This window comes from Capsicum annuum, chromosome 11, assembly GCF_002878395.1.
Source record: "Capsicum annuum cultivar UCD-10X-F1 chromosome 11, UCD10Xv1.1, whole genome shotgun sequence".
NCBI classification, from domain to species: domain Eukaryota; kingdom Viridiplantae; phylum Streptophyta; class Magnoliopsida; order Solanales; family Solanaceae; genus Capsicum; species Capsicum annuum.
This window is the reverse complement of record NC_061121.1, coordinates 67,122,765-67,146,573: the sequence shown is the minus strand read 5'-3', so window position 1 is coordinate 67,146,573 and position 23,809 is coordinate 67,122,765. Positions and strand designations below refer to the sequence as shown.

Sequence of the window (23,809 nt, the reverse complement as noted above, 5' to 3'; positions counted from 1 at the left end):
TAATACCCCAAACTTTTCTTGAGCCTAAATTGTATCTATATAAGATTAAGGAATGACTTCAAAAGTGAGTAGTATTTAAATCAAATATATTTTTCCTAATTTTGACTTTTTATCATGTGAGAAATTGAATTATCTTTCCAATGATACCATTTTCGTCCAAATCCGATATCAGAGTGAGAAGTTATGACCGTTTTACTGAGAGCTGTCAGAACTGCCTAGGTGTGACGGGCAGGTTGACGGACCGTCGATCTTGTGGCAGACTATTGTAAATAAGGCAGTAAACCCATTCACTGTCCAAGTTTGACGGTCAGACTGACAGACCGTTGAGCTTGTGACGGACCATCGCTCAAGCCGTCACTACTACGGCAGTGAGCTCCTATTCTGGTCCAAGTGTGATTCCATTCAGTATTTTAAAACCATTTTTAAAAAGGGCTTTTCAGTTTTTTTCCACCTTTTTCACATATAAATACATCAGATTCAATGCACAAACGTTATATTTCTCCATAGCATCCAAAAACCTAGGGTTTTCTCTCAAGATTAACCCTCAAGAGAAAATCTAAATCTTTCTCCAAGAATTTAAGATTCCACCATAGTTTCTACAAATTGAGTTATGATTCAAGGTTTCCAACTCAAAAACTTTAAGAACCCTCTCTCAAGAGTACGAAAAAGAATCTCAAGCAATCTTGTTTATCTAAATTCATAATCTAAGGTATGCGGGGTTTGAACAAGGACACTCTTTTCTTTCTTGTGCCCAAAAGTTTATTTAATTAAAAAGATATATGGTTTTACATGTTTTCTTATAAAATTGAAGTATGGGTTTATACTCTATGTTATTATTTCTTGAGGTTATGATGGTTTCATTGTTTTAGAAATTGAAGTACATGAGTATGTTAAGATTATAATGCATATTACTAAAAATTTCCAGATTTCTATATGATTTATCAATCTTTATGATATCGAGTATGAATTTTGATATGTCTTAACCTGAGATTTAATTATGGGTCATTCAGCCCTACTTGAGATTTCAATGTTATGAACTTTTGTGCTATAATCACCCATGATTTGAGTATTTTGATATTATTGAGAAAGTTTTGACCTTGATAGTCATAGTAGCTTTGAAATCCACTTTACTAAATGAGATTACAAATTTTATAGTTGGGTTTTTTATGAACCATGAGATTACTTTAAAGTGGATTTCCATGAGATACGCGTAGCTAACTAAAGGGAGTAGTATTTAGCATCGAGTTGGGTAAGTTACTACGATTTCATACCCCATAACTACATGCCACCATAGGATTGAGATTTATAGGCCCGAGGCCAAAATAGTGATCACTGAGTTGAGGTTATACTCCCTGGCAAGAGTATGACGCCTCTCCTCAACGTGAGATTTCTTCTTTAGGAGGATAAAATATTGGACTCCATGTAGCTCGCATGGTGTATGTCAGTTAAGAGAACCTCCCTAATAGTAAGATTTTCAAAGTAGTTTCTTAAAGTATAAATTTTCCCTTGAAAAAAGTAGTTTTCCCTGCTAGTAAGAATAAATAATCCGTTTCTATAGTAAAGTATGTTCCTTGAGATGAGTTATTTTCCCTATAGCTTTGAAAGATATACTGGTTAGTAAAGATTTTTAGATACTAAGTTTAAAGGCTTACAAACTCATTCAATTAATGTTTCACTTTAGATTTCAGTTTTAAAATTTTATCCTTATCTCTCAGATACAGAGGTGAGCACTTTACCACTTAGTCTATATGTTTTGACAAGGGAATAGAATTACAGATTTAAGAAATAGTATATTGACTCACGAGATTTATACTATGCGTTCCATTATTCATAATTTCTTAGATATACCTTTTTGAGATTATTCAAGCTATGTGAGTTAGTTTTATCGGCATGCATGATTTTTTTATAAAGATTGATGATATTGTTGTTTTGAGTATTGCATACACCCCCATATACTCAGTACATCCTTAAAGTACCGATCCACATATACGTCTGTGTGATACATTATCTCATAATGTAGGTTCAGGTGCTCAGTTTCAGCAGTGACAGTGATCTTCGAGTACCTTTATCTACACGTTAGCAGTTAGTGAATCCTTATGGTTCGAGGACCTAATCCCTTGTTTTTAGTCTTTATAGTAGTTGATTATTTCTTTTTAGTTTCCAGTTGAGTTAGTTGGGGGGGGGGGGTTGTCCGAATGACTCTCTAGTTCTTAGTAAGTAGAGGCTTGTCAGATTGACAGTTGAAGTTTTGTTCCATATTTCCAGTATTTGATATAAAAACATTGTTTTCAATTATTTCAGTTCTATTTTGATATAATATGACCTTTATTGTTTGGTCATTCATCATCCTAAAGTAAGTGGTAGAAGTAGTAACAGGCTCAAAGGGTTAGCTTGGGGCTACTTATAGCCTTAAGCACTGCGTGACATTCTGGGATGAGATTTTGAGGTGTTACATATACCCTCTATAACATTTATACGCTTTTTAGGAAGACAAAATTTTTTTCACCAAAATATTTGAATTGCAAATAATACACTTTTGACCAGCTAGGCCCTTCCAGCATAAGATAAGTACCTAGTTGTCCAGTCTGTTACTCTACCTAATATTTTGTCAATAAGAGGTTTGTATTGGACCACATACAGTCTCTTAGATCTCAATAGAACCCCAAGGTATCTAAATGGTAATTCACCTTTTGTAAAGTGAAGTTCCTGTAAGATTTGGTCCTGAAGATATTGTTTTACTCCCCCAAAATACACATTACTCTTTCCATCATTCGCTACAAAGACTGATAGGGGAAAAAGTTTCATCATAATTAATACTTTCTTTCTGGGAGTATCCTTGAGCTACAAGTCTGGCCTTATTTCGGATAACCTTACATTCTTTGTCTAATTTATATCCGTAGACCCATCTAGTTCCAAAAATTGAGCAGTTCTTAGGTCTCATAACTATATTTCAGATTTTATTGCATTTAAATTTATCTAGTTCTTCTTTTATGGCCTCAACCCAAAAAAGTGTCTTTTAGGGTCTCATCAACCTTTTTAGGTTTAATTTGAGAGACAAGAGAAACTTACTCTTGCTTTCTTAACCAAGCTCTTATCTATAACTGATCATTTAGATCTCCAAAGAAAAATTCATTTGGAAAGCTTGCAATGTGTCTTCCTTCTCTAGGAACATTAGTCTTCGTTGTTTTAGTAACAAAAGAAGAATTTGGTTTAACCATAGTGTCGCGTCCAATTTTCCTCGCGAAAAGTGGGATTCAACGTGACCACTCTTTTTGGGGTTGTTTGAAGGGTGAGTGTGAAGAGTGACACCTAACATATTAAGGTGTGTTAGGGCACCGGTCTAGGCTACTACAAACCTATTTTGTTGTTTAGTATTAGTTCACCAAAGTGGGTAAGGGTTCAAATTAGCTCGAAAGGAAGGTGTTAGGCACCTCTAGAGGTCCACAAAGGTGGTTCCTGGATGAATTCATATTTTTATGTAGGGATTCTATGTGATCAAATAAAGTCTCTTATTTTATATAATAATTTAACATTTAGCTAAGTGAAAGAAATTAACAAACGTTTATTTTAGCTATTAATCATCTAAGAGATAAAATATATAAATACGACAAGCAAGAAGAAAGAAAGAAAACAATTATAATTATGAGGACTGCTTATGTAATAACTAACTACCCTAAATAAACATGTAAAGTGAATAAAAAGACTAGAAGAAATCGTCCAAGTCAAACATAAAAATATTTTAGTCTTATCGAATCAGAACCCCAATTTGTTTAATCATCATCCGAGCCAAGGCCGAACTCTTAGACAAGTAACAATGTCCTTACCCTTGCCATTAATATCCATTGGGATCATCACTTCCGAATGACTACCCGTTCCCCCCTACCTAGGATGGATGTCAAGTCTGAGGGCGTTCTATGACAAGGATAAAACTAACGTCTTTTAGCAATACTTATCGTCCCACCTATCGTCCAAGAGACATTGGAATTTACTATTTTGGATTTGTGTTCTAGATATAAAGAAAGCTATGTTGTCTAGGACTCGAAATGCATAACACGTTGGACCACAAGTAGCACATAATTGTCCCAAGTTAGCCTCTTGATTAATTAATGTTAATTAATGTGATTGCATGCAAAGACAAATAATTATTCATTTTTATATGCTTAAACCTATGAACACGATATATAAATTTTCAACAAGATTTAGTGTGAAAAAGACAACTGTGCTTTGTGGATGTGATGAAATATTACTAAGTATTTAAAAGAGGGTGTCTAAAGTATGGTAAATGTGTCAAGAAATCATTCTCATGAGATAAGTGTTATAAACTCATTAGAATATAAGAAATTAACCAAAATATAAAAAGTACATTAACATACTAAGGATGCAATGATGTATCTAGTCTAGTATTGGATATGTTGAGAATGCCTAAAATATAACATTTAACAGGCCAAAAATTATGCAAATAGTGTAGAAATTTAATGCGAACAAGTTGACATTGCATTAATCTATAAGAATGACATTCTTGATCTACAAATTGACATATAGAAATACTTAAAACTTAATAATTTAACATTCTGAAAGTTAAGTTATTAGTACAGGAATTAGTGTGCAGGAGCATGCATAAAGTACCAAAAATCCATATTTTAATATACGGAGAATTAAGCTAAACATGCTGAGAACTACATCTTCAGTGTGCAGAAACCACTTCTACTAATGTCAAAACTGTTTTTAACATGCAAAAACAAGTATTAATAATGCTGAAATTTGATTCTAACATGCCCAAAGGTTAATCATGCTAGAAATTGACTTGTTATGCCAGAATTGTATTTTTTAATGTTTAGTGAATTAACATATGGGGCATACAGGAAATTAATGTGAGCATGCTGAACGTGCAAGTTTGTTAACATGTTAAAAAATACATTGACAATATTATTTTAATATTAAGACATGTTAAAAGATACGACATGCTCAAATTTAATGCTTAACGTGTTAAAACGCTTAATTCTAATATTTAAAATGCCAAAGTTTAATGTGCTGAAATATACAGATAATTTAACGCTGCTTTTTTTAACAACACTTGTGTTATCATGCTAATATTGACATGCTTAAGATATATTAACATGCTTAATGCAAAATTAATATGCTAGCATAAAAGGAATACATTAATATACATAATATCTCATCAATATGCTCAATGACAATTAATATGATATGTCAGTTTTTTTTAGATCAAGAATAATTGAAGTGTCTAAGTGATCCATGTAATATGTATTGCACATGACCCTAAGTTGTGCCTATCTAAATCGTTCATAGAGCACGTAATTCTCGCCCCCCAAAGCAGTCCCCCAAATTTTATTATTACAATAATAACATTGTCTTTATAATATTACAAACCAAGTAATACGAAAAATAAGAAGAAAGAAAAATAACTAGCTATGAAGACTAACAATGTCAATTTCATCATCCCGTCGACTCTTCGGAACCCCCTCCTAATTACATTTGTTGAATATAACAGAAAGCAATGCACGGGACAAACACATACATGGACAGATATGTTGCAACAAGCGAACACAACACAGCAAGTAAGCAACAAGTGATTATTTCAAACTAATCCTATAGGCATGCTTTCTAGTATGTAACTACATTGATGAGAGACTTACCAGTGAAACCGCAAAGTAATAGTAATAATAATATCTTGAATAGAAATAGTGAGAGGGACGAATAACTCTGGTGTCCTTTGAATTCTAAAAAGCACCACCCCAATTTTGAGAAAGTAAGATACTTTATAATTGAAGCTTTTTATGAACACTAATTGTAATCGAGAGATAAAAAAAAAGTTTCCCTTTATGAATGAAGAGACATGTTTATATAATGTTGAAAAGAAACAGTCAACCAAGATAAAAAAGGAAAAGAAATCGCCCCCTCCCTCAATTACTAAAGTCTTTCCTCATAAATAATAGAATTGATATAATACAAAATCAATCAAAGTAAAACAAGAAGGAGGGGAAATCAATTTCGTGATATATTTACCGTAATAGAGGGAGTTAAACTATGGTAAACATATAATTAAGAGAGGTGATATTTAATATATATTTAAGAAAGAAAATTAACAAATTTACTTAATTAATTATTTATAGTTACCATAAATAAATGAGTAAAAGGAAGGTACTGATTTAAGAGAATAAATAACAAAAACATGTATCAACATCGATATTTACCATAAAAGAAGATATCAATCCCGTTATATCAGGTTCATTCAAATTAAGCATATGATTTATACCAAAAATGTTAAGGAAATCAGTCACAAAATTACCAATGGGACATGTAAATCCTACTGCAATTACATGGTCTGGAAAGCGACCTTAAAATTATAAAGTCAGTCCTAAAACCAGATTAAGCAGACGTGTAAATCGTGCTATAGTCAAGATTAAAAAAAGAGTCATTCACGAAGACATTTTCAACTGTAATCAATCAAGTAAATAGGGTAGTGAACCTAGGAGGAGGAATTGACTACAAGTCTAGCCAAAATTGGGATTAAATTAGTTCACCAAAGGCTTTCACGCATATGGGTTTGAGAAATCAGTGAAAGATTTCAAACTTAAAGAAAAAAAGGATGGAAGATATTAACATGCAATAAAAATAACATACCAGACCTCGGACGGATTCTTAAGAATCCGTCATAAAATATGTGTTTTTTGGCGGGGGCGATAGTGGCTTTGGGGGTCAAAGTTGGAGCGGTGGTGGAAGGTTGTTGCTGGTTGGATTCTCGCCGGTGATGGTGTTGCAACTCCCTGACGGATATTCACCGACTGATGGTGACGCGGCGATGGAGAGAAGAAAGAGAAGGAGCAGCGGCGGCAGCCATGGCTTCTGCTTCGATAGCGACGCCGGTTGTATTCTTCAACGGGTACTTTTATTTTTTATCAGAGGGGGAAGGAAGCTTGAAGGTTGTGGTTTTCCAGCTTAGTAGTGGCAGCCATGGCTGCTTCTTTTTTCGAGCAAGAGAGAGATTAAGAAAGAAGGTAGAGAGGGAGAGATATGGGAGGTGGATGGGAGATTGAAATAGAATTAGGGTTTGGGGGTATTAGTTTTTAAAAGAAAAGAAAAAGGTTTCTAATCTCAACTGTTGGATCACTTTTGATCAACGACTGAGATTTAATAGGATGAGAATTGGGTTAAAGTTGAGAGCAAAAATAAATTGAGTTTGATTTAGGCTAAAATCGTAATGGATTAGGCTAAAATTATAAGAAATTGGATAAATTGGGTTACAAGGTGAATAAATTAGGCAAAGATTTCAATTTAGGCCTTTATTTAAAAATAGTAAGTATAATATGACAATAAATAATAATAATAACAATATTACTAAATAAAAATAATATAAATAAATAAATATTACTAAATAATGGAAAATGTATTTGCAAAAATGTGAGTGTGCACAATTATGTGAAAAATACTTTAATAAATATTATTAAAATCAGAAAAAGAAATGTCGTAAAATATCAAAAAAATGATGCTAAAAGATTTATGCATTTTTTTTTCTAAATTTTGAATGTGACACATAAATATGTATTTAAAATAAGAATAATGTGTAAAAATATTAATAATTAAAATTGAATAATTTTGATAAAGTAGCCTAAACGTGATATCGAGAGGTCAAAATTGGGTGTCAACAACTGTCCCTTCATTGTTTGAGAATGATGAAAGAATTTTCAAGCAATGAAAGTTGACGTAGTAGACAATTTTGTCCGACTGAGAAAGATTCGTTGGAGTTGAAGCAACATGAGGTGTTTAAAAATAGTGTGTCCGAGACTTCTATTTCAAGTCGCCTACATATCTCTAGTTTTACGAGAATCAGGCTGTTTGTAGTTCTAGATTTAGGAATGAACAATATTCCTAAAGAGTACAAATGATTAAGAATGGGGCGTCAACAATGGTATCGTGGGTTGGTGAGATAGTAATGGATAGGATTCAAATAATGATGTATGAAGAGCTTAAAAATGCTGAGGTACGGGAGTTTCAAGATGAGTTCAGGTTATGAATGGATAGATGGGGTAATACTCCGAAAACAAAAATGAGAATTATCTCTGTTTGTTATTTCTTCTCCTTTACCTGCATCTTTACATCACTAAATAACAAAGGTTAGACATGTAAGAAATAAACAATCAATAAATATAAATGTGAATATGAAAATAAAAATAAGCATATCTGTTATATCGTGAAATCGTGTGATCATCTACTTGGCTTCTCATTGTGGGATCCGCTTTTGGGCTTCTCCATGCATCGTGAAATCGTGTGATCAGCTACTTGGATTCTCATCGTGGGATCAACTTTTGGGCTTTTCCATGTATTGTGAAATCGTGTGACCAGCTACTTGGCTTCTCATAGTGGGATCAGCTTTTGGGCTTCTCCATGCATCTTGAAATCGTGTGATCAGCTAATTGGCTTCTTATCATAGGATCAGCTTTTGGGCTTCTCCATGCATCGAGAATTCGTACGATCAGCTACTTGGCTTCTCATCGTGGGATTAACTTTTGGGCTTTTCCATGCATCGTGAAATCGTGTGATCAGCTACTTGGTTTCTCATCGTAGGATTAGCTTTTGGGCTTCTCCATGCATCATGAAATCATGTGATCAGCTACTTGGCTTCTCATCGTGGGATCAGCTTTTGGGCTTTTCCATGCATCGTGAAATCGTGATTTGTACCTGCCATTTTTAGCTTGACTTGACTGAAATAATTAGTGTGGATATATGTGTGTGTATAAAAGATTGAATCATTGTAACAAACAACCATAACGGTAAAGATAATGGAATATAAGAAAGTGTATCTGTCATATAATTGAATCAACTACGAGGCTTCTCATTATGATGGTGGATTATCTATTGTGCTCTTTCATGATGGAGTGATTCCTGTCATCTGTACCTATTAATCCTGTACTCAAAGAAAAATTGTGAGTTTGTAAGAGGGGGAGGTTGATTTGTGCTTCCGCTTTGACTGGAGTGTCTTCTTCTTGAGGTCGTCGTCTTGTTGATGAGTTTCCTCTAGGCCTTCACTCGGGTAGACAGATAGTGAATAGATGCTTTAAAAGAAAAATCATTTTTGAAAAGAAAATTGTCTTTTGAAAGTAATAAGTAAAATCCGTTAGAATAAACACGAAAACTTTGTTGAATCGTTGATTGTGACATGTCTTGAGATGATACAACATCCTACAGATCCTAAAAAATTTTTGCCCCATTGTAGAACTAACTCTTTGTAAGAATTCCAAAGTCTGCATATAGGAATTTTTTAGGCCGTCTCATAATTCTGCCCCAGTTCCTAATTTACGCCGATATCATGCCGATATGGAATTTTTTAGGTCCTCTCAAAAATTCTGCCCCAGTTCATAATTTACGCCAATATCATGCCGATGTTGAATTTTTGAGGTCCTCTAAAAAATTCTAACCCAGTTATAGTATTCCAAGAGAGGGGAAGAAAATGTTTTATTATGAAGTGACCAAACTCTATAGGAGCTCCTAAGTATCCCTCTTAAATGGGAATCAGGTCGAACGTAGTTCCAATTACAATTCCACGGAGATAAAATTTAAACTTAGTATTTCTTAACAGTGTTTGAGTTGATGGGCTTAGACCAAACTATGCCATCCATTTCTGCAAGTATGAGTGCTCCGCCTGTCAAGACTCAATGAAATACGTAAGGGCCTTTCTAATCCGGCTAGAATTTTCCCTTTGCCTCAACTTAATGTGGAAAAATTCGCTTCAAAACTAGCTGTCCAGGCGTGAAGTGTCTCGGCCTAACCTTTTTGTTGAAATCTTTGGCCATTCTGTTCTGATAGAGTTGACCATGACAAACTGCATTTATTTGTCTTCCATCAATGAGTGGCAATTGCTCGAATCTGCTTTGTATCCATTCAGCGTCACTTAATTCTGCTTCCTGGATGATTCTCAAAGATGGAATTTTGACCTCTGCCAGTATCACTGCTTCATTTCCATAAACCAAAAAGTAAGGTGTATCAACTGTGGACTTTCTAATTGTAATACGGTACCCTAGTAATGTGAAGGGTAGCTTTTCATGCCAATGTTGACCATTTTCAAGCATCTTGAGCAGGATCCTCTTAATGTTCTTGTTTCTGGCCTCCACCGCTCCATTCATTTGTGGTCTGTATGCCGTGGAATTTCGATGCTTGATTTTGAAATTCTCATAAGTTATTTGCATCAAATCATTATTGAGGTTGGCCCCATTGTCTGTGATAATAGATTCGGGAATTTCAAACCAAAAAATGATGTTACTTTGAACGAAGTCATCCACGACCTTCTTTGTGACTAATTTTTAAGAGGTGGCCTATACCCATTTGGTGAAGTAATCAATTGTGAAAAGGAAAAATCTGTGACCATTGGATGCGGCCGGATCAATGAGACCAATGACATCCATTCCCCAAGATGCGAAGGGCCAAGGAGAGCTGGTGACGTGAAGCTTATTGGGAAGAACTCGAATCATATCAACATGAGTTTGACACTGATGGCATTTCTGCATGAAGCAGATGCAATCACTCTCCATGGTCAGCCAGAATTAACCTGATCTCAATATCTTTTTTGCCAACATAAATCCATTTATATGGGGGCCGCATGTTTCGACGTGTACCTCTTTGATTAGCCTAGACGCCTTTTCGGCCTCGACACATCTTACCAAACCTAAATCAGGGGTCCTCCTGTATAGGATTTCCCCATTTTGGAAGAACTGATTGGCTAATCTCTAAATGGTGCATTTTTGGATACTTGTCGTATTCTCGGGATAGTCTCTAGTCTTCAAATACCTCTGTATGTCTGTATACCATGGTTTTTCTTCTGATTCCTCTTCAACATGGAAATAATGTATAGGCTACTCGTGCACGTGAATAGGAACATGATCAATATAGTTTATGTCTGGATGTTGGATCATGGAAGACAAAGTGGCCAATGCATCTGCAAACTCGTTTTGGATCCTTGGGACGTGTCTGAACTCTATCTTGTGGAACTTCTTGCACATTTCTTACATGCACTCCAAATAGGGTAGGAGCTTTACATTTTTGAAAGCCCATTCACCTTGTACCTGATGAATCAATAAGTCTGAATCTCCAATCACTAGAATCTCTTGGACATTCAAGTCAATAGCCAAGAGAAGCACCAAGATACAAGCTTCATATTCGGCCATGTTGTTGGTGCAAGGGAACCTTAGTTTGGCCGACACCGGATAGTGTTGGCTAGTTTCTGAGATCACAACGGTGCCAATTCCAACTCCTTTGAAATTTATAGCTCGGTCAAAGAATAATCTCCAACTATTATATTTTTCATATATATCCTCTCCTACGAATGCCACCTACTCATTAGGGAAGTAAGTTTTTAGCAGTTGGTACTCATCATCCACAGGATTCTCAGCTAGATAATCTGCTAGTGCCTGTACTTTTACCACCTTCTGGGTGACATAGACTATGTCAAATTCACTCAGCAGAAGCTGCCATTTGGCCAACTTTCCAGTAGGCATTGGCTTCTGGAGTATGTATTTCAACAGATCCATTCTTGAGATCAGATAAGTAATATGTGCTGAATATAATGCCTTAACTTTTGAGCTACCCAAGTCAAAGCACAACAGGTGCATTCCAGTAAAGAATATCAAGCCTTGTAAGAAGTGAACTTCTTACTCATATAATAGATTGCTTGTTCTTTCTTTCCTGTCTTGTCATCCTGCCCTAAATACATTCAAAGGCGTCGTCCATAAATACATTCGAAGGTGTTTGGGGGGAACCAAAATAGAAAGATTTGATAGATAATCCTTAATCTTGTCAAATGCCTATTGACACTCTGTTGTCCATTCTATAGCATCATCCTTCTTCAACGGCTTGAAAATTGGTTCACAAATAACTGCGGATTGGGCTATGAACCGGCTGATGTAGTTGAGGTGACCTAAAAAGCTCATGACTTCTTTGTTGATTTTTAGAAGAGGGAGATCTTGGATGGCCTTGATCTTGGCAGGATCCAACTCGATGCCCCTACGACTGATGATGAAGCCCAATAACTTCCCTGTAGGGACTCTGAAGACACATTTGGCTGGGTTCAACTTCAAATTGTACTTTCTTTACCTGTCAAAGAATATTTCTTGATCTGCCAAATGACTTGTACCCTTCCTTGATTTGATGATAGCATCATCCACGTAAACTTCAATCTCCTTGTGGATCATATCATGAAATAAAGTGTTCATGCCCCTCATGTATATGGCTCCATCATTTTTCAGACCAAATGATGTGAATTTGTAGCAGTAAACCCCCCATGAAGTAATAAAGATAGTTTTCTCAGCGTCGTCCTAGTGCATCTTGACTTGATGATAACCGGCGAAGCAATCCATAAATGAATGCGTTTCATGCTTGGCAAAATTATCAATCAAGATATGAATGTTTGGGAGTAGAAAGTTATCTTTGTGACTGGCTTTGTTGAGGTCTCTGTAGTCCACGCAAACTCTAACTTTCCCATCCTTCTTGGGGATAGGCACATCATTGGCCAACCAGGTCGGTTACTTAATCACTCGAAGAATACCAGCTTCAATCTGCTTTGAGATCTTCTTTTTGATTTTCAAACTCAAATCAGGCTTGTACTTTTTGAGTTTCTATTTGACAGGGTGATAAAATGGGTCAGTGGGCAGTCTGTGAGCCACTATCGAAGTGCTTAGTCCCATCATGTTTGCATAAGACCAAGTAAAGACATCCTTATGCTTTTCCAGAAACTGGGTGTATTCCTCTTTCTCTTCTTTAGACAAGTGAACGCTGACGCGGGTTTCTTTTATGTCCTTAGAAGATCCTATGTTCACCATTTTTGATTCTGTGAGGTTTGCCTTAGGTTTGTCTTCAAAGTCCTCAAACTTACTGACAAATTCTTGGGGCATTTCAAATTCCTATGTATCATTAGCCTCGCTTATATTATGTTGTATTGTCTCATTAGATATCACAATCTCAGATTCAATAGTTTTAAACGTGATTTTGCTAAAAGAACAAATAAAGAACATTAATAATTATAAGGGGAATTTTATTAATAATGTGAATGTCATGAAACATAATGTTGAGAATAAAATAAAGAAACTAAACTTTAAAATCATCTTGAATGCTTGAGTTTATTAAAAAGAAACGTTAAAACATTATAAACTCTGTCAAGTCTACCCAAGTGCTCGGCGGGGCCTGGATGGAGTGACAGTCTAGCTACTGATGGCGACCTTTTATTCTTGGATCGGGTTAGGGGCTCCTCCTTCCTCACTAATAACGACATAGTAACCGTCTTCCTCGGTCAGAAAAAGAAGCCTTAAACTTTCCAAAATATCTTCTTCGCCATTGTTCAGAAAACTAGCAGAATGGAAGGTCTTACATTATGCAGGTAGAGGCTTGGGTAGAGGGTGGTAGTAGCCTTTTAGAGGGGGATACCGGTCGAGGTAATCTTCCATAGTGCATTCGTATCCCAGACCGAAGGTGTCCATCTTAAACTATGGTTGTATGGGCTCAATAATTCCTTGCAGTTTTGCACTCAAACCTTTTCCTGGTTCGTACCTTTTCATCAACTTTCCACCTATGTCCTTCCAAGTTATGTATACCTCCATGGTCTCATTCCAAGTCATGTCTACCTCCATAGTTTTGATCTCATCTTGGCCTTTGGGAGAGAGGGTGATATCCTCGGTCATGGTGATCCCTTTCAGCATCTCTGTTACTTTATTAACTTCATTCTCACCATCTTTGAGAAATCCCAAAAAATAGAAGATTTGGTATAATGATAATATAGGGTCAGGTGTGTTTCCGCCTTCGTCTTCCTCTTCATGAACTACATAGCCCAGCCCGCAATTGTATTCCTTCTCCTCAAATACTAATGGATCAATTATTTCTTACAATTTGGTGCCGAGACCTTTGTCCTTTTCATACCCCAGCCAATGTATGTAACTCAAAGCGTTCAGGGGTTTTTAAAGGTGCATGCAGCTTATTGTGTCTTCTTCACTATTCCTAATCCATTACAAAACGTCGAGCCCTCCTTGTCCACCTTCACCCCCATATTAATACCTCTTATTGAAAGTACTCAAGTTGGATGCATCGGTGTAAGGTGGATAGGACTGCACCAGCCATGTGGATCCAAGGTCTCCCGAGCAACAAATTGTATGAGATGGGAATGTCCATCACCTAAAAGAGTTTGGGGAATGTGACATGGCCCAATGAGATGTTCAGTATGATTTCCCCGATAGTGCTTCACCGAAAACCATCATATGCCCTTATGAACCTTACTTGGGGTTGGATTCTGGACACGTCAACTTCAAAACTTGTTAAGGTAGCCAGAGGACAAACGTTTACCCCAGAACCTGGATCAATCAGTACGTGTGAAATTTCCCTTCTTTCACATTGTATGGTTACAAATAATGCGTTATTATACAACCCTCCTTCAATGCTTCCCACTAACTCAATGGCATGAAATATTTCCCCATCAAGGTCTTTTTTTTCTTCAATAGCGTATATAGGATGCCCCTTCTCTCCATGTATCATAAACTCCTGGTGATCGTATTAAAACTTGAGGCATTGATAAAGAATAGAGGATACGACACTAGCCGCATGAAGCCACGGTCATCCGAGAAGCAAGTTATAGGAGGTGGGAATATCCATTACTTGGAAGGTGCTAGGGAAAGGGACTGGTCCCATCACCATGTCCAATATAATTTCCCTAATAGTGCCCCTTTGGGAGCCATTGAACCCTTTCACGTTTATTTTCCAAGTTTTCACTTTGGAAATATCAACCTTCAATCTAGTCAAGGTGTTCAAAGGGAAAATATTCAATCCCGAGCCTGGATCAATTAACACACGGGATATTATTCTCCCCTCATACTGCAATGTGATATGTAGAGCCCGATTGTGCGCTCTACCTTTGAGTGGTAATTCATCATCATGAAATTATATCTTGTATGCCTCGAATATTTTCCCCACCATGTGGGCTATCTCCCCGCATGTTATGGTAGTGGGCATGTAATCCTCACTCAGAACCCTCATAAAAGCTTTTTGGTGATTCTCAGAAGTCTGTAGCAATGTCAAGATTAAAATTTGGGGTAGAGTCTTACTCAGCTGCTCTACTATAGAATACTCCTTGACTTATACCTTCTTCCAGATGCCATCTTCTTTAACCCCGAGGGCAGGTTATTTTGCTTTGCTAGAACTTCCTTGAAGCAAGTTTTCAGGCGCGTATATTCTGCCTGATCTGGTGACACCTAGCGTAATGTCTGTCTTAGATACTTTCTCTTTTCTTGGAATGTTGAGTTCATAATTCCATGGAACTGCATGAGGATTGCTTACAGACAGGGTAGCTCTCACAATAGTAAAGGGAGCTTTGGGCGTAGCAACCTCGACCTCAAATGGCGTCTATTTTTGTACATTGATGGGAGTACTGTTTCCTTATTCAATAACCCAGATGGAGTTCTCCAAGTCTACATTATCATCAACCTCAAGTATATTTACCTCGTGAGCAGGGAGAGGATTATTGGTCACGTTAGGTTCTGGGTTCTTCAACTGAATCACCTTAGTATCAATCAGTTGTTGAACTCTATTTTTTCAAGGCAAAACATGCCTCGATGGATGCCCCGTAATGCCAGAATAATAGGCGCAGGTTTTATCATGTCGGTACTGGGGGGACATCAAGTCAACTTGTACGACAGGAATGGTCGTGATATGACCCACCTTTTTGAGTTTTTCATAAAGTTGAGCCATTAGTTCAGCTAAAGGGGTATATAGTCTTCTTTTAATATTTCTCTTGGGCAAGGGGACAGCAGGATTGGTGGTAGGGATATGAGTCGGTCAGGTAGTTGTGAATTGAATGGGTTGGGCATTATATACAGGGTAGGAAGGATTTGAAAATTGTGGAGGCATTTGGTATAGCGGGGCTTGATATGGCATTAGAGGTTATGGTAAGTAGAGGGACGTCGTATATGGTGCTTGCGAGTAAGATAAACGAGATGGAGCGGGGGTTTCACGGCTTGCGATATTCTCTAAAGGCTGGGCCGCCATCACTGACCCTATTTTTTTCTTCTTCTTATTTTACGCTACTCCTACAGATTGAGTATTTAAGCGGATAATGCTACCATTCTTAAGACACTACTTGAATATTTCTCCTATTCGGATGATTTCAGAAAAGCTCTTTTCTGTGGCCGTTATTAGCTTATCAAGGTATTATGGCTCTTGCGCCTTGACAAAATATTCCTTGATTTGTTGCTCTTCAATTGGAGGCCTAGCTCTCGCAGCGTCGACCCTCTATCTCGTGGCATACTCACAGAAGGATTCATTTGGCTTCTTTCTCATCGCCTATATGTAAGTCCAACTCGGAGCATTATCGATATTATACCCAAATGGATCAACGAAGCTAAATGCCAGGTCAAGACAGCCTGCTTAATTTTTCACATCCTGCTCAATGTACCATGTGAGAGCCTTTCCCATGAGGCTCCTCATAAACAGGGAGAGGCTCCTCATAAACAGCTTCATTCGAATTTTGTCATTCTTTCTTACTCCCGTGAGTTTGTCACAATACACACAGAGATGCACCTTAGGATCTCCAGTCCCATTGTACAACTCAAACTTGGGAGGTTTGTATCTCTCCGATAGTTTTACATCTGGGTGGATGCATAAGTCTCCATAATTGAGAACCTTCATACCCTTGTTTCCCTCTAAATTTCTCAACCTCTCAACTATAGCCTGGATCATATAATCATTCTGCGGGTTCTCGGTTGTGGGTTGAGGATAGTTGAGTGAAAGTGTTTCAACATAGATGAGGTTCAGGATATTGTTTCTGCATGTGTGATGGTGGTATATGTTTGGATATAGAGGCTTTTGTGGAGAAGGATAAGCGGAGTTTTTAGGTTCTTAGGTAGGAATATATAGAGGAGCTGTGGTATTTTGGATATTTTGGATGTTGGTAGGAATTTAGGGATGGAGATAAGGTGTTGGATAGTCGGAACTTGGGATTTAGGGACGAAAAAGCTATTGGCTTGTAGTTCATGTGTGTTCAGGTTAAGGGAAAGCTTAGTTAGGTTGCGAACTTAGTCTAATTCTGCTTGTAGTTCAAGAATCCTTTGTTCTATTTTCATTATCATTTCATTCTGACCAATGACACTATCCCCTTCTGAACTAATACCTTTCTTTTCTCTAATAATGTGACGATCACCCATTACTTCTTTTACTCTGGAACTCGTAGGTAAAGGAAGAGGAGAAGGAGGAGCCCTTTTTGATCCAGTATGATAGGCCAGACTGCATAAATCAACCTATGGGAAGGGGAAACAACACAAACAAAACAACAAAAAGTGAAGAAATTAGTACGTTAGTGATAAAAAGAATGAACTATATTAACACATAGCACATTGTTTGATGTGTCCTACGATGGGAGCCTCTTTTGAGCCAAAGGTAGGCCTATCATTATTTGAGAGATAATTATGCCATAAAATAATGCCATTTTCTCAAAGACAAAACCCAAAAGAAAAATAAACTTTATTTCATTCGAACTATTTCAACATTGTGAAAATAAATAATACAAGAAAAATGAATGCTAAACTAAATTCTAAATACGTCCTCTTCTTGCTCCTTCTTGTCGGATTCTAGGGCCTTGTAAAAGAGGTTGCGGCTTGTCAAGAGATAAGATAATGCTAATTTTTCCCCCATGCTCCCCATATTGGCGCAGTTCTTTTCTTGTCGGTCAAACTTATCACGGAGTTGTTGCACTTTTCTTTCTATTATCAGAGCACGGTGCTTCCAAGATTCCAGTTTCTCCCCATGTTGGCAATTTCTTTGGCATTCTCCTTAATTATGTGACGGTTGTGTGCTTTAGATTCTAAAGCCCCCTTCTTGAACTTGCGATAGAGGGCTTATGCCTCATCTTCCTTATTGTTGACATGTTTGCCTCTCTTGATGCCCAGGGTCACTTTGTTTTCCCAATCAACATGCAACCAATCAATATAACCCACTGTCTAGCTTGCATTGTATCGGTCTAGCACGATGCTCTCTATGTCTAGACAGGTCTTTTTACCCCAAGTCTTAGCAATGTCATTGCCATTTAGAATTCTATTATCTTTGTAGTCGACTCTATATTCCTCCATGTTAGTAACTCGTGGAATTAATTGTTGCCTTCCTGCTTGCCTCATTACTCTAGTAGGAAAGTATGGTTATAGGCCATGAAGTCCCATCAGAATAAAGGGTTCATGTTGTTGATTAGAAATTACGAATCCATGCTCGGGAACTATTCAAACATCCATTGGATAGAATCTTCAGTCAAGGCCCCCAACATTCATCCCCATTTTTCTGTCTCGTCTAGTTGCTTGATCTTTCTGATCCCTAATGTAACTTGGGTATCATGGGCGGTGATATTGTTGATTCCAAATTATCTAGGCATTCTTTGTACACCATGAATTTTCTGGAGATGCTCAATCAACCACAACTGCAGTAACAGATTGCACCCTTCGAAATGTTTGGCCCCATTTTTGCAATACCCCAGAGATTAGTAAATATCCGCCACTATCATGGGTATAATTGTACAAGCCCCCTTTTGAATCCCATTTTATAAGGCATCAGCTACGGTGATCAGACAAGTGTGCACTACTTCTTTTGCTCCGATTAGGAAGACTACCGTTCCTAGGAAGTAAAGATGTATGCAAAGATTCATTTATCTTCCCAAGAGTCGGGGTCAGAACCTTCTGCCACATATATTTCTTTCCTTTGCTGGTGGGCGAATCTCTTAGCCAAGTAGCTGCCAGGCATTTTTGACTTCACCACATATGCTACTAGTTGACTGCCATGAAGACCCAATTTGTTACTTTTTTCTTCTAGGGTGACACTTTTGGGGATGATAACCTCAATATTTTGCCACCTCATTGCTTTTGGAAACATTATATTTTCTACGTATTCTCTGATTTCATCAAGAAGTAGGGTCATTTCCATATCTCCGAATCTTAATACTGACCTCGTTTCATCCCAGAATGCAGTAGCTTCAATGAGTTCTCTACACGGCTCAACTTTCATAAGGGACGGAAAGCTCCCCAATGCTTTCTCTAGCATGCCTCGTCTATAGTACCCCAAGCATGACCACCAATGCTCCATGTGAGGCGGCATGCACCAAACCATGCCAAATATTGGATATGAAGTAGGGATGGCCATTAAGTCTACAAAACAAAGCATTAGTCTATCCTATCCCCCGAAGAGCAAATGGCATTGTTTTGGCATAATGATCTCTCAAAAATGCACATAAATAGTGAGGCATTCTTTTCGGGATCTGGGATCCCTTAGAACTTAGGGCCAGGTTTTCTAACATGACATCCTAGGTTTTGAGAAGGTTTATTGTTTAGTAAAGGGATAAACGGTTAGGTTCTAAGAATAAGAGTGGTTTTGACACGGTCCCCCTAAGTGGACAACTTGAGAGTGGGAAAGCTTATGGCTGTCAACGCAACACTGATCGACCGATCCACAAGGCATTTTTCGAAAGGTAATTTTAGGGAGAACGTCCAAGCAACCATGCAACCATTCGTAAAAGTGTCATGTTTCATTCAAAATGGGTCATCCATCTTTCAATGAGACAAGTTGGACCGTCATTTCATTCAGAGTGGCAGGTTATATTTTAGTTGGTCCGTGCATATTTCAATGAGACACGTTGGACCATCAATCCATTCAAAGTGGAATGTTACATTTTAAATGGGTCGTCCGCCTTTCAATAAGACATGTTGGACGTCACTTCATTCAAAATAGTATGTTATATTCACAATGGGTCGTCTGTCATTCAATGAGACATGTTGGACCATCACTCTGTTCAAATTGGCATGTTACATTCAAGGTAAGTCATTCGCCTATTAATGGTACATTTTGGTTTGTCACCTCGTTCAAAGTGGCATAATATTTTAGAGCAGGTTTTGCAAATTAGTTCATAAACTATCTTAGCATATCATGTTCAAACAGGTTTACATTAATTTACATTTGTGTAATGCTATATTTATAGCTAACATGTGTTTGAGTTATTTGTGAGACATCCAAAAGGATGAAATTCTCAAATCAAAACCACAAGTGTGGACGACTCCAAAAAGGATGCAGGACAAATGTGAAACTTTTTCTTAGCAGCAAACTAGGACATAGTCTGAAAAGGAATATCAAACACTTCAGATACGAGTTGAGGGATGACTTCCACCACCATTAAACCATACAACTATTAGAAGGCATGGAGGGGATTTCAGAATATTCTGGTTTTAGTTTCACTTTCAGGATATTTCTTAACTTATACTGGAAGTAATCTTCTCTTTCTTATAAATCTGGGTGATAATGCATTCAGATTTTGGGAAATTATGTCTTGTTAAATTCTTGACTATGGATGTGAAGGATCCTACATTCATGGTTAAGAGGTTACAAGACTCTTTTCCATAATATCAAATAACTTATCACTCATCCCAAGCCAAAGATCGTCTAAAATAAGAGACCGTTTTTCTACCGATCGAGTCGAACTACAAGAAGTCTGATTCTTGGAACATTGGGATATGTAGGTTGAACTCTATGTTGAAAACTTGATTGTATTCCAACCTCCCCCCGAATCCTTTTATTCTCTAGATTTTCAGTTTCACAAAAATTCAAAACCAAAATAACTTGTGATTTGTTTTTTTGAAATCTTTCTAAAAATCAAGTTTCATGAATAACAAATGGCCTGAATTCCTATGTAACCTAAGATATGTAGGAAACATGGTACCGATTTCCAGCTATAACTCCTTCAAAACTCATGTGAAAGCTAACCCTTTTCGAGAAATAAATTTGTGGTCGCACAAAATTAGGAACGTCAAACTCCGTTTGCCCAGGTTTACTTGCATCTACCCTACCGAAATGGAGGGGGCAGTGGTTGACACCTAATTATTGCCTCCACGACTAAGTTTAATGTTGAGTTTTTTGGTTTTAAATAAAATTACAACTTTTATTTTATTCAAATAAAAACTTTTCAAGGTATTTTGTCATTTTAAGTAGCAATTATATATTCTCGTAGTTGTATTTATGAGATCTTATAATTTTGTTACTTAAATAATTATTTTATTAAAAAAATTAATTTTTTAATCAATGATTGTCTCCTAAATTAATTCAAATGGGTAAAATATTGATCCAAACATAATTTGTTCTCAAAAATAATTTATTTTAAAAATATTTGTTTAATTTTGTTAAACCAAGAAGCTTCAATTAAACCGATTGATAATTCATTTCAAAATTTAATTTAATTTTAGTCAATTTATTAAATTTGATCATAATTGAAACCAATTTGGCTATAATTGTAGTGTAATTGGCCAATTGATTTTCAATATGGTTTAAATTTAATAAAACTTGATTGAAATTGTAAATTTTGAGTATTTATTAAATAACTTAGTCTTAAACCTCTATTTCTTAATAACTAGCTCACTTTCCTCAGTCCATTTACATCAGCCCAAAAACCCCTGACCCGGTCCAAATCAGGTTCATCCTTATTTCCCCTTTTACCTAATCTGCCAACAGCAACAAACAACGTTAACAACCCCAAGAGATATCAATAGTGGCTTTATCCCTGCAAACAACTGCCTCAGTCATACAACACCATTATTCCAACAACCACATGATGCGACAACGACCAAATCCCCAGCTCCACCAATTTTGACCCAAAAACTCATAAATCAGCCCATACCAGAAGCGATGAACCCGCCGCCGACCTGGCAAAAACCTGACCCGAAACCCCAACGACAAAACCCAAAATATCCCAAAATTCAAAATTTAAAATATATACTAATTAGTATGATTTACAGCTCATCCTTATTAGAAATTCTGAAATTATTCTCGATTTGTTTGTTCCCACATTGCTAAATCAACACCAAATTAATTCCCAACTTCCTCTTATAAATACTACTTTGATCTCACTATTGAGGGAAGATTTTTTTGAATAAAAAGAGGGCAGAAAATTCTCTACTCAACTAGGATTTTGGACCTCGGGCCCCAACCTAGAGTTGTGAGAATTTTGACTCACTTTTTTAATCTTCTAGTTGTTTTGGAATCGAGGAAGTTGGTGAAGTCTTCGTCTACTCGTCGTCCCGATTTGTTGCTCCGTAAAAGGTAAACACACCCCTTTTTAATTTTAAGTCTCTTCTTCTTCATTTTATTTTCTTCTTCGTATTATTCGTATGTGTGTTAATGGTGGGACTATTTGTTGTAGAAGCCTCGATGGTCTTAGGATTTTATGTGTCTTTATTATTGTTACGTTGCCTGTCAAATCAATATTTCTTTCCATAGTGGTTAGTTTTAATGTTTTGTTTCATGATTCTTGTTCGTCAAAGTCCATTGTTGCGATTCTCTGTTTTATGTTTGCAAGCTGATTGTTTGTTAAACTATTAGGTTAAAATATTTCTCATTTGATTAAAGTTTTCTTTTGCTCCTAGTATTACAAGAGAAATAAATATCGAAACAAAGATTCTCTTAAGCATTTGCTTGATTTTAATAGTTCAAAAGATAAAGTTTATACGATAATTTTCTCTTATTTGTTGATCTGTTCCTTGGTTTCACTTGAGAAATTATCAGTGTTTTACTGTATCCTTACTAGTTTTAGAAAACTTCTTTTGAAGATAAATAAGTGGTTATCCTGGTCGACATATCATTTCCACATAGAGTCAATCATGATAAGACCATAATCATTGCGCTTAGATATTTAATTTGTCTTCTGTAGCTTTAGTTATGGTTCAATAAACCCAAAAGTTAGTATCAAATAGATTCTATTAATTTGAAATAAGATCTTTCAAAAATTATTTCAAGATTCTTACAACTTAAAGAATTTTCAACATTAGCAAAATAAGTTAAATCCACTGGGAATCACACTTTGTGGATTTTCAAAAGTGCCTAATGTTGTTGGGTGTAATTTGCACTTTAGTATTGTTATCCTAGCTTATCTAGCCTTGTTTTGAGGAAAATTTGTGTACTTTATGTATTAACGATGATATAAATAAGCATTTAAGTGCTTAAGTATGTGATTACATTGTGTAAAGGTGTTTTCAAACAAGTTTGGGTTCAAATTGATCATTAAGAGTCTAGACGAGAAAACTAGTTTTACTAGCTTGAGCTAGGTGTCGTTCTAGTTGATCTCGATGGATTCTAATGTTTCAAGTGATTTTCTAATGTTATTATTATGTATTATGAGTGTAAAAATGTGTTTGTAATGTAAAAAGTGCAATTGAGTCAAGCCAAGAGTCAATTCATTAAGCTAAAGATTAATAGGACGAAACTAGGCTTAGCTTGAGTTTCTAGTTCATCATTGCGGATTGTTTGTTGTGTTGGGCTCTAATATAAGGTTTTTGATGATGTAGGATGATTTATGAGTGGATTTTATTGATATATTGATGAGTAACAAGCTGAAGTTCAAGTGGAAAGAACACTAAAAGGCTTGGGATGGACAACAAAGTTACAAGGCAAAGTTCAATGTCAAAATGGCACTTTCCAGTGAGAGCGGGCGATATAGGGCGGCACCCCCATTATACCGATGGACTAAATCAGGCATATACCCTATATAATTGTGGGAGAGAGGCTCCCCCTCCATTACCATGGTCTAAAGCCCACAATACTTCATTTATTCCCATACGACCAATTTGCCTGTACTATAAATACATGACTTTAAACATATTGTGGACACTTTTGAACGTTTTTGGACTTGGATAGGGACAAATAAACACTTATTTTAGGGTTTATTTCTCTTTAATTTTTATTTTTAATGGATTTAAGCATGTATTCAATTATTTGGATTACGATTATGTCTATTAGTGGCTAAATGCCC

The 23,809-nt window shown here is 36.5% G+C and overlaps 1 protein-coding gene across 1 annotated transcript; it reads right to left on the bottom strand.

Moving 5' to 3' along the window:
- Positions 1 to 9,728: 9,728 nt before the first annotated feature.
- Positions 9,729 to 11,180, bottom strand: LOC124888849. Its single transcript, XM_047400141.1, has 3 exons — positions 11,079 to 11,180; positions 10,382 to 10,517; positions 9,729 to 10,234 (listed from the first exon to the last, which is right to left on the bottom strand). The coding sequence occupies exons 1-3, from the start codon at positions 11,178 to 11,180 to the stop codon at positions 9,729 to 9,731; spliced, it is 744 nt and encodes a 247-aa protein (XP_047256097.1).
- Between the last annotated feature and the right edge of the window lie 12,629 nt (positions 11,181 to 23,809).